This window comes from Sturnus vulgaris, chromosome 19 (assembly GCF_052056855.1).
Source record: "Sturnus vulgaris isolate bStuVul1 chromosome 19, bStuVul1.hap1, whole genome shotgun sequence".
Classification (NCBI taxonomy): domain Eukaryota; kingdom Metazoa; phylum Chordata; class Aves; order Passeriformes; family Sturnidae; genus Sturnus; species Sturnus vulgaris.
The window spans coordinates 5435237-5447582 of record NC_142261.1 but is presented as its reverse complement, the minus strand read 5'-3'; the positions used below and the strand labels follow the sequence as shown (position 1 = coordinate 5447582).

General features: G+C 37.3%; 1 protein-coding gene across 1 annotated transcript in view; it reads left to right on the top strand.

Moving 5' to 3' along the window:
* The window catches only part of KREMEN1 (kringle containing transmembrane protein 1), a 29772-nt gene that overhangs the window by 6537 nt on the left and 10889 nt on the right, over positions 1 to 12346 (top strand). The window contains exons 2-5 of the mRNA XM_014874933.2: positions 3204 to 3366; positions 6232 to 6323; positions 10961 to 11085; positions 11517 to 11670. Coding sequence (XP_014730419.1) covers positions 3204 to 3366; positions 6232 to 6323; positions 10961 to 11085; positions 11517 to 11670 — 534 coding nt within the window. The remainder of the gene's footprint in view (positions 1 to 3203; positions 3367 to 6231; positions 6324 to 10960; positions 11086 to 11516; positions 11671 to 12346) is intronic.

The following is a 12346-nucleotide window of genomic DNA, read 5'->3' as shown; positions in this document are numbered from 1 at the left end:
GTGAAATCACTAAGGTAGTGTCTTGGCTGTCATGCAGCAAAATATGATGAAATCACTACGTGTGATAAACAGAAGAATTTAGTTGTTTGCTGCCAAGATAGGGAATATGCTGACATCTGTAACTATGCTACTAGGAATTCTACAGTAAACTGTATAAAATATATCTCAGCAGATCTCAAAGCTGACTGTTCAAGGTAAAAGAATGTAGGCTTGTGTCCTGGTTTCAGCTGGTATGGTGCTATGTTTTGTACTTAGTGTGAGAATAATGTTGATAACACACTGGTTTTTTTAGTTGTTGCCAAGTAGTGCTTACTCTAAAGGACTTCTCAGTTTCCCATGCTTAGCCAGTGAGCAGGTGCACAAGAAGCCAAGAGGGAGCAGAGCAAGGACAACTGACCTGATTTTTTTTTAAATGCCAATATTTTTTTGAAAATATTGCACTCCCATGCTATGGCGAAACTGTTATTAATCCTTAACAAAATCCAAATTTCCTGTAACACAAAAGGTTTTATATTTCATTTGATAACAGCTGCTAAATTCCATGACTTAAAGTTTTCATTTCAGTATTTCAGGGATAATCAATGCTTTTTCGTGGTATCTCACTGCCTCCCCTTTCCACATCCACGTCTAAGCCAGGGGAGCTTTGTTACAACTCAGCTGGCACATTTGCACCAGATCTCTTGATAGCGCAAAGGAACACAGGAGGCATTGATACAGCTACCTATTGTCTTGGGAACAAAAAGCTGCAGTTAAGAGGAATGAAGAGAGATCTGACTCTCCCCTTTTTTTCTTAAAAGTGCAGTGAAGTTTGAAGAAAATCACTTAAAAAAAGCTGACATGAAAATGTCAGTCAGTCACTACTGCAAGTTAAAGCATGGGCCAGTCTTAGCAGATCCTAAAATGGACTGAAGTTAACTTCAGTTTAGTTTGTGTGCCAGACTAAAGTCAAGTATTGTAGCATTCCTTACATTTCTGAGTAGATGGAAGTATATATTGCTTTTCATTTAGAAGTGAGAAGCAAAAAAAAAAAAATAAAGCACAAAACTAATGTAGGTATCTTTTCTGGATGTGCTTATCACTTTTAACAAATTCTTTTTGTTGCATACTATTTTGTTTATTTTGATACGTTTTTCTCTTTTCTGCTAAATTCATCAGCTTATACTTTTCATCTGTAGCCTACAAAAGCTTTTATATTAACTGCAAAGCAAAAGAGGTATTGAAGAAAGTTGCAACATGGTCGTGACCTTAAAATGGTTATTTTTTCATGTTTACACAAGTATCTGTGGTGGCCTGAATGCTGGAAACTCAGATTTGCATTTTTAAGCAAATGTATGCAGCCCACCTGTATTGCTAAGGCAGGTAAATTACAGCAAGGAGGAGTATTGACCTGAAGCTTGTTTTTGTTAAATTATACAGCTTTCTGTCCACAGATGATAGCAGAATACATTAATGGCTGTGCAGACATCTCTTCTGTGTGCCTTCAGCAACAAAATTTCATTTAACAGAAATCCAAACTTGCCTAGGCATGAAAGTGCACAGTGAAAGCACAAAACCATTGTCTTTCATCTGCTGTGTAATAGAACTCTGAAATAATTATTATAATTGTACCATTCTGATATTTGTGAGCCCAGACTAAACTAATTTCAGAGACACGGTTTTAATAATACATTTTTTCCTTCTTCTACAGTAGTTCTAAATACAACAACGATGTAATGTTAATATCAGGATTAAAATGTAGGTGGTTTTTTTTTTTTTTTTTACTCTTCCAACTGCAGCCACACAGGTCTTTCTAGACTTGTTTTGTAACTTAGATCTCATGAGGGACACCTGAGATCAGCACATACTTCAGAGCACTCTCCCACTCCCTCAGGGCAGTAGAACATCTCTGCAGCTGCAGTATGGTTTCTACAGAGAACACTATCAGATGAAACAGGAGGTTTCACAGCCTGTAGTGAGCAGAAAGCATTTGTGAATTTCTCCAGTAATGCTGTCCAGTACAAATAAATGTTTACAGCAGTTTTAGTTCTGTCACAGACTGTTATATTCTAAACCTATTCTTAAATAAATGCAAGGATGATAAATGTTAGCAAGTATTAATTATAAAAAGGATGGACTTATTTATGGTAAACTAATTATAATGACTCTTTCTGGAAGATAATCACAGAATGGTTGAGATGAAAGTGACCTGTGGAGGTCACGTTGTCCAGGGCCATGTCCAGGTGGTTTTTGAATATCTCCAGGCATGGAGATTCTACAGCCTCAGTGGGCAATTTGTTGCTATGCTCACACTCCATAGTTTAATCAAAAATGTTTTACAATTTCAGCAAAAGTAAAATTGTTCATGCATTTGGATATTTCTTTCATCACAAGATGTCCAGTGAATGTGTCCATGCCCTTGGCAAGGGGGTTGGGACTGGATGATCTTTAAGGTCCCTTTTAACCCAAACCATTCTGTAATTTATAAGCCAGGCAGCATGAACTTTGTAGTTCAGCTGAGAAGGGACTAATGTATTTAAAGAAATCATTCTCTACTTTGGTTTCTAACCTGCTGAGTATTAGGAGGCTAGGAAAACAAACATAAATGGGAGAAAATGAGTGAGGCAGAAGAATACTGACCCATACTTTTTAATCTGAAAGGATAAATGCTTTAGTAGCAAATCACAGTATTGTGATTATACTCTGCTAAAGGAGGTCCCTTTCTCAAGCAATTCAATCCCTAAGAATTTTTATAAATCAGAATGTAAATGTTGGTAAGATCCAAGCTTACAAAGTCTTTCACTTTGTAAAATACAGATAGTCACAACTTTAATTGAAGTGGCATGACATTTTGGTTCATATGCTAATAAGTAGCAGATTGATTATGTCATATGATTTAATTTTTGGAAAATTAACAAGTTACAGAGTCATCCTAATGAGTAAAACACAGGGAAAACAGGAAAAAAGTATTATGCTTATTCAGAAAATACCTGTTGATTGTGTAAACCTCTCTTCAGACCTGTCTTATACATTGTTTATTAAAGTAATGACATCATAATCTCTTAAATAGAGGTTTGACTGAGAGAAAGCTTAAATCCTAGTCAGTATCTCTAGCTGCCTGAACAATGCAGGAAACATGGTCTGTTGGATATGGGGTGGAGGGTGAGGGAAGAACAAACACTAAACCTACATACATTCTTTCTTTTTCCATTTCTCTTTCTTCCCAGAATGCTACACAGCCAATGGGGCTGACTATCGTGGCACTCAGAACCAGACCTCCCAATATGCAGGGAAACCTTGTCTTTTTTGGAATGAGACATTTGAGCATCCTTATAATACTGTGAAATATCCCAATGGGGAGGGAGGGCTTGGAGAGCATAACTACTGCAGGTAAGAAATATCACATTGCTTTAACATTTAACATTGCCTGTATACCCAGTGTTATTTGAGAAAATTAGGAAACGTCCTGTCATGCAGTGAAGAATGTCAGAACCATGGGTGTCTAACACTTTTTAGTTTACCCTGTAATCAGTACCCTGAATCTATGAGCACCATTAGTTCAACAACTTTTTCAGCTCAGCTCCCACACTTTTTTAGCACAGTCCTTATCATGTGTCCACTTTATAAGGTGGCACGACAGAGAAAGACTATAGATTACTTAAATGAAAAGGTGGAGATTAAAAAAAATGATCCAAATTAGAAGTACAGCAGTGCAGTGAGTGTCTGGAGGAGTCTCTGGATGGTTTTTATCCTCACACACAAGCCTGTTTCTGTTGTACTCTCCAAGTTTTGTGCTAATGAAAGTTATGTAGTCACTAAAAATTCTAGGTGAACATCATTGGTTTAGAGTTGTTATTTGAATTCAGAATTTCATTTGTCAGGGGTTACAATACCAGATGAAACCATGGCAGATGCACTTCTGTTTCCTTACCTTCTAGAGAAAGTCCTCCATAACTATGGATAGAACTTAGAACAAAACTTAAATAAGAACTTGAGAATTTAGGAGCCAAATCAGATCTTAAGTTCAGATGTTTGGGCTCTGCAGGCTTTTTCCAGCTGTGTCTCAGTAGGCATACTAATACAGAGCTGTGAAAAATATCGTGGCCATTGAATTCTCTCTGATACAAACAGCAGAATCAAGAATGTAATTTTGATTTTTGCTGTGTGGCAATATTCTAGACAGGCTGTATCTCCAGGATCTTACTTTTGGCAGTCATCTCTGGCTAATATTTTGGTTAGTACAAAGCAAAACATGAACAAGCTGTGCAAAAACATGCATGAGAAACGGAATGTTTATCCAGATACTCAAAAAACACTTATTTCAGTCTTGCTTTACTTAGCAAATGAGAACTTGGTAAATGTTACAAGGAGCAAGAAGCCAATAATCTGATATGTAAACCTGAGAAGTGACTTAATTACCAAATAGAGCTTTTTTTACCTGAGTGTGCTAGGTACTAGATTATCCTCATTGAGGTGGAGTTTGCATTTTCTTCCTTATGCTGTATCACTTGGCCTAGGAATATTCTCCCAGGTGTATGGAATGACAGTCCTAGCTAATGGATGACTTTTATCTTCACATTCTCTTGAAAGAAAGCCTGGAAAGTCACTAAGAGTGCCAGGGTATATCTTTAGCAAGCAAATGTTGTGGAGGCCTGATACAGCTGTTTTAGCTCTTCCTCTGCTTGATGACAATGGACAAGTTGATCTTCCCTTTTCTCAGGCAGCACATACCTCACAAGGCTTTTGTAAGGCACAGTACATCACTGTGAGATTTGATTTTAGGGACAACATTTGAATAATCAAATTTTACACTTGAAGTATTAATCAGAAGCATGTTACCTCTCCATGGGTGGTCCTTACTTGGAATATTTTGTTTACTGCAGGGACACCCTGTTAAGATGGAAATGCCTCATAGCGTTCCACTCATTTCAAACATAACAAAATTATGAGGGCTGAAATTTTTGGAGATTTTGAAAGACAGAAAGTTGTTTTCTAACTGCATGCACTTCTGAGGTTCAAGACAAAGATTTCTAAAGACATTCATCATATTTCTCTACATTTTCCTCGCATTTTTAAGGCATTTATATGTAGAGTGCCATCATCATGATTGAATTCCAGACATACGGTTCCTGTCATGAAAATGTAAACTCAAAAATTCCTGTAACTCTGGAAACAGGGGAAAATGGGTTAGTTTGAGTACAAGCTTCACTTGGTTTTAGTCTTCTACTTTTTTTAGCTACTGGAGGCTCTTGCATTACACCTAAATTCCTAGCATAGCTAGTCTTAGACTTTCCTTGTCCACTACCTCTACTAATCTGTTTGAAAGCCTAACTAGCAACATTTTAGTCATCTAAACTGCACTCACCAGTTGTTTTCAGCAGTCTGCTATTTGACCAAAAAACATCCACAGAATTTCTAAAATTGGATCTCCCACAGAAGAGTTGTTAATGGGTATAAATGACAACATGCAGCTGAACTGACACTTCAGTAGGGCTGTGTCATTAATAGAATTCATGCCAAAGACATGATAAAAAGATTGCAACTGGTCCTAGTTAAAAGACTGTCCAAAATAACAATTTATTCTCTTAAACAGATCTTTACAATGTGAATAGCTTTTTTTTGAATAGTGTACATAGAAAAAACCTTAAATAACCTAATGACTAATTAGGTATGCATTTGTAAGTGATGCTATATAACAGCAAATAATAATAAAAAGAGTGATCATCATGGACACATAAGGAATTAGCCATCAATATAAAGAGATCACTGGAATGGATTTAGTTAGTTTTATTGAAGGGAAGGAAAATAATTAAGTGTTTCCCAGATTACTTTATGAGCTGATTGTTTTTATCACCACACACACAGAAAGTTGGAGTCTGGATTATTTTGTACCAAGGCAGAAAATCAAATTTATGAGTCAATGGAACCTGTACACAGGATGTGGGACGTCTTCCTCTCTGTCAGCACTGACCAAAAATAGCTCTGCACCTTTTAACCTTAGAGTAAAACAAAGCTTTATTTTAGACATTACTAGCATCTTATGCTTCATGAATACTGTAATAACCAAAGATATCTGAACTTCCTGATAATGCAAAACTTTGCATTTTTTCTTGGTATATAAGTTCAGCAGTAGGTATTAGAGTAAAAATAGTAACACCATGAAGCTTAATTTGATTGATTTTTTTTTTTTTGTGTGTGTGTGTGTGGTTTTTGAAAAAAAACCAATGAATTTCATTGACTGTTTCTCTCTTTCAGGAACCCCGATGGGGATGTCAGCCCCTGGTGCTATATTGCAGAACATGAAGATGGAATATACTGGAAATACTGTGAGATTCCCTCCTGCCGAAGTAAGAGCACTGTGCAGAGTTTTAGGCCTGCATGTCAGCTGAGCAGAGATTGGCAGTTATACAACAGTGGGCAGTGATTTCCAGACACAAACCAGGATAAGGCAAAACAGCTTCTTTTCAGTTGCAGACTAAGCTGTGTTTTAAACAGGTTTCTTAACGGCAATCTTACAGAATTATTCCTCCACTTCTACTCTTTTCATCTTATCTCAGAATTACTGGATTATATTATTTACAAATAATATGTATTATTTCTATGTAATACAAATAATATGTATTATTTGTATTATAGTATGAAAGGGAATCACACAATACTTCATAAGTACTGCTAGTTCTTTGAATCTATAGGTTATTAATTTATTAAAATCTAGAGGACAAAAAAAGGAAAGTTTTTACAAGGTATATATGTGTCCATCCATTGCAATTAGCTCTTAAAATGAATTACATTAATTTAATGTGTATAGAGCATCATACACAGAATTGCCTGGAGGAAACAAAAACCAGTATGAGAGGAAACAGTGAAAAGGTGTCTGTGTGCTGTATTGGAACTGTGGGCTAAAATTCTGTCTCTGGCAGGTGCAGATTCTTAGCATTGCTGTGAAACCACAACCTGGACTTTGTTTGATGTTTTTAAAATCAGATAATTTACAAGCTACTCACATGAAGCTTCTTTTCTGAATTTAATATTTTTAATGTATTCTATTTTTTGTCCACAAGGTCATGATCTGTGTCAGTATGTGCCAAAATTTTCTTTCCCAAATCACATTCTTTAAAATACACCCAAATATTAAGAAGATATTCTAGTTTTGCATGTTAAGCAACAATAGCTACACATTTTAGTTAGTCTAATCATCAATGTCTTCACTTGCTTTTCTGACTTCTTCTGTGCAAGTTCCCTCTGTTTCTAAGGCATAACTTTGGTCTTCACTGCTAAGCACCAGAGCAGGTGTCCATATGTAGGCACACATATGATTGGAAGAAGTATATTTCTTACTTGAATTTAAGAAGACAAAACCAAACAAGAAAAACTGATCTGAAGTGATTTTTTTTTTTTTTTTTTTACTTTGTTCATAATTTTGTTGTTTTGGGTTTTTTTAAATGAATATGAAGGATTCACATCTTCATGCTAGGCAAACAAATACATATGTACGACCTCAAGACAGATGCCTTTTATCTAGACTTAAATACAGATTAAGGGGTCTAATTTAGATAACACAAAATCATTCAACACTCTGATACTCATTGTTCAGAGGACATCTTACTCTTATTTTTTTGATATACCAGGAATGATTTAAGAAACTTGACCCTCCTAATTAAGAAATTTAACTTGGTCTAAAATGAAAGAATTTGCATTTTCTTTAAAGACCACAGATGTTAACAAATTATCTGGATATGGCACCGGGAAAAAAGCTGAAAGGCAAATTCTCTCCACTCCATTTGTTCTACACAAAGGATCCTTTTAAAACCAGCCTCGCTCATTTTCTCTGTGGTGGGGAGAAGAGGATTTAAACTTGGACACTTAACTTGCACAGATAATCCAGACTTACATTTACAAAATGTCCTTTTGACCAGTAGCAGCTGCTTCAAGCATTGCACTGAAACTCGATACTAGAAAAAGGAATTGCAGCAATTTAGAGCAAACTGTACATTGCAAGCCCATCCAAATCTTAATACAAACCTCATGGTTTATGAAGCTGTGTAAGTAAAAAAATCTTTTATTCTTCACCACACTTTCTGTTTTCAGTAAGCATGATGCTTAGTCACAGGACCATCAAAACTATCTTGTGAAGTGCAATACAAAATACTTGACTTTTGTGATGGAGTGGGAAAACAATTGTGTAAAAGAATTCCTATTTGAAAAATTTTAGAGAAAATTTTCTTACATAAGCTTCTTTTCCTTAATGATATTTACTACTAGAAAATTATCTGGAATATAAGTTACCATTAACTGTGCCCACATAATACTATGGCAGTGCCAACAACATGAAACATCTTGATTGCCTAGAGAGATTTGCCTGCAATGATTCATCTGAACAATAATTAAGAATCTACTGTTAAGAACTTTTCATTATGGTGATGAATTCACATGATTATATCATGTGTCTCATCCCCTAATATTTATACATAACACTACATGCTTCAGTCAGAAATGTGTTCTGACATTCTGTGTATGTAATGTACAGAATTTAGCAGTGTTAGGTGGAGATGGATGAGCATAACCACAGAAGACAGTGGTAGTTACTCCAGGAGGAGCTTAGTTTTCCTTTTTTTTCCCTTCTTCTTCTTCATGTCTGCTAAGCAGACTGGAATGGACAGAATAACAAAATAAAAGGCAAGACTGCAGCTCTGAGTGCTGAGAGAACATGTGCATCTCACATGGAGGATTCACCACTGAATGCTTCAGATGGTTTGTTTGCAGTGTTGCAGGTATTCCTGACCTTTTTGGTCTCCTTTTTAATGAGGTTAGGTTCAAGTTCAAAGGAAATAACAACTTACACTCACAGAATAAGAAAGACAAAAAGAAAAGAAAGAAAGGCCACTTAATTACATCTTCATGTTTATGACTCACATGACTCTGTCCCCATAAACAGATTTCATTACTGGAATCATATTTCCAGTGTGCATGTATGTAATGTAATAAATTTGACTGAAATATCAAGAAGGTGTTAAATGGCAGAGCCAGGTAAGTTACACAGAGCTACATGGAACACAGAACAAACAGCTCAAACGATTTGTGCATGCTACCAGTGCAAAAAGCTAGGAGGCTTTTCAAAGACAGCTGGATGAGCATAGCTGGAACATGGTTTTGAGCTCAAAAGGATTAATTCCATGTTTTAATGTATTGAATACTTGCCTTAACATGTAAAATACAAAAGCTTTGGTGTTTGCCAGGACCTCATTATGTCAAATGCTGCTTAAAAGAAAAATAATATGCTCATGCAAAAGAGGTGACCCTTTAAGGAGAACAAATAGATACAAATGGGTAAAGGCAGTGTCAAAGTGAAACATCACTGGCGAGCATGAACAGTAATTGCAGAATCATTTTTTGCCAAGTTTCTTTAGCAGGCTAAATATTAAGAGCAGAGAAGGTTAAAATACTGCCAGGACACCTAGGAGACTAATTAGGATGTATGCTTGATTTAGTTAAAATTTCAAGAAGTTTTCAAATTACTCAGTTTCTTAGCATGGAACACACTGAAGTTCTAATCCTCTGGAGCCAAGGTTGAAAGGTCTCACTAATAAAGCTACTTTAAAAAAGAGAAAAACATTAAAATCTCAGGTCTCTTAGGAACATGAGCTAGGTTGGATAACTAGGAAGCTTTTTCAGGGCTGTGAAATCATGCACAATACAAAAAAGAATGAGCTCTCTCAGAGTTATCTGCCCAGCTGTACTCAGCTGGGGTGGGGCTGCAAGTGGGGATTTCCAAAGGTATGTTAAATCAGGCTGTAACTTGAAGTCTCAGAACTTATATGAATGTTGCTGCAGGGCATATCAAAGCCATAACTCCATGCAAGTATTTATAATTGAAATTGTATTCTTAGAGAACAAAATGAATTTATGAACAGTATTTGAAGCAATGTTATGTCATTATTTATGATAAGTTTACTGAGTACTGTAATTAATAACCAATGACTACATAAATAAAACACTCATGCAGGTCTCTGAGCACATCATTTCATTCAGAGCTGTGGCAGTTAGGGGGACAAAAAGAATCCATGTCAATCTGGCACAGGAATAAAACTTAACATAGAGCTAGTAACAGATTTAATTTCAAGTATGTGAATAGATATGACAAGTGGGCGAGGGGTAATTTTATGCCATTTGCACAGCACTGTATTGTACTCCACATCCTCTCCAGGAGGTGGTCATGGCTAAATTCCAGTGCTTTGATGAAAAGTGCAAAACCAAAAAAAAAAAGCACTGAAGGCAGAAAACTGATCTCCCATAGTGACCAAGGAGCCTTAAAACATTGTATTAAAATAAATAAATGGGTTGGGTTGTTTTTTTAAAGTAGTATTGCTCATTTTCAATCTCTTTGTATGATGCTTCAGATTAATATCAGAATTCAAGTTTTAAATATTAGGAAATTCCCCTATATAAGTATATAGTTCCCCCCATAAAACTTGCCAGACTCCATTCTGAAACGGTTCTGGTTCCCTTCTTCAAACATCCTGTTTTGAAAACCTCCAGAATGTCATTGTGTGGAAGATCAGACAGAAATCACACAGTTTAATTTACATTTTCAGAATATGCATGCCAGTAAGTAAAAAAAAACAATGAAACAACCTCCCTGAACCCACTTAATGCCTTGGGGTTTTTCAGTTGCCTCTTGCAGGAGAAATGAGCAAGGTATTTATCTTGTCTATTTTACTGCAGCTTACTGAAACCAGCTAGAGACTCTTACAGGTGTATTGCTGAGAAGCTGTGATACTCTTTTGTGCCATCACTCATCCCCGGGCGTGTTTGGAAAATATGACAAGGATCATGCAGAGTATGAGTAACAGAGTAATGCTTCCCACAGTGCAAAGGCAAGCCCAGAACACAGAGAGAGCTGCTCAGTAACCAGGCAGTGCATGGAGTGGTCTGGGGTGTTTGCAGGCACACCTTTAGAATGACTGTTGTGTGTTACTCCTGCCAGTGCCAGGAAATCTGGGCTGTTACAAGGACCATGGAGAGCCACCACCTTTGACTGGCACCAGCGAGACCTCCAACAAACTCACAATCCAAACGTGCATCAGCTCCTGCAGAAGTCAGCAGTTCAAGGTGATTTCTTTGACATACATTTACAAAATCTTTTCAAAGACAAAAATGGCAACGTGCCTAGAGATCTCTGGCATATTTCTCCTCTTCCCCAAATTTTTTAACCTTTGGGAGGTCTAAGGTTGCACTTCCACCCCAGAGATCAAGGCCACTCTCTGCATCCAGAGGAATCTGGACAAATGAATAACATCAGGAGAAAATATGGATTCTTACTGCAGTTGTGAGTGTCAGGGTGCCCTCCATTCCATCTTTCCCCCTAGTCTTAAGTAGCATCCTGACAGCCCAAACAAAAATAGCCTGTGGTGGTTCCTCTGACTAGTGATACTTCTCCAAAACACACAGATTCTGCTGCCAGCTTTCTTGCTCAAACAACCTCCCGCTGTCACTCCTTCAAGTTCTATTCCTCTTTTCCTTATGCATCTTTGTTGTCAAAGTTTGCAGGCATGGAATCAGGTTATGCTTGTTTCTGTGGAAATAATCCTGACTACTGGAGATACGGGGAGGCAGCCAGTACGGAATGCAACAGTGTTTGCTTTGGAGACCACACTCAGCCCTGTGGTGGGGATGGCAGAGTCATTCTTTTTGACAGTAAGTATTGAAGCAGCCTCAGTTTTTCCCAAAGGAGAGGCCTCACATGTTTAGCAAATTAGGCAAAAGGCTCAAAAACATTGAGAGCTGTTGCACACCAAACAACAAAACACCTCCATTCAGTATAAAATAAAGCTGCTTTCCATTTCTGCCTAAAATTCTCATCCATTAGTAATGTGAAGTAGCTCTTCCAAGAAATGATGCTTGCTCATGCTTCAGAAGTTCTCTCACTTTCCTCACGAGTGGTACGAAGTCAGCTATCAGAAATTCCCTAAGAACTGATCTTAGTAGAGAGTAAAAAATTGTATGTGCATGTAGGGGTATGCATTATCAGTTGGTGGCATTGGAGTTGCTCTCTGGATTCCCTGGTGTTTAAAGTTTTCAATTTCATACAGCTGTGAAGGAATGTCAGTTATTAAGCAGTGAGAATCAATAGCCACTAATCCACTTTCCTGCCTGCCTGATGGGACTGGAGTAGAAGCCCCTGAATCAGTGATTTATCTTTTAGCCCATTTCTGCAGGGATGCAGGGAAGGGTACACGGTTACACACAAGACAAGTTGCAGTATTCAAGACTGATGCATAGGTCAGAGTATTGAGGCCTGAGGAGAGTATTCCAAGCAAAGGCAAAGGCTGTGCTCCCTGTGCTGTGGGAGCCAAGGAGCAGCTGCAGAGTG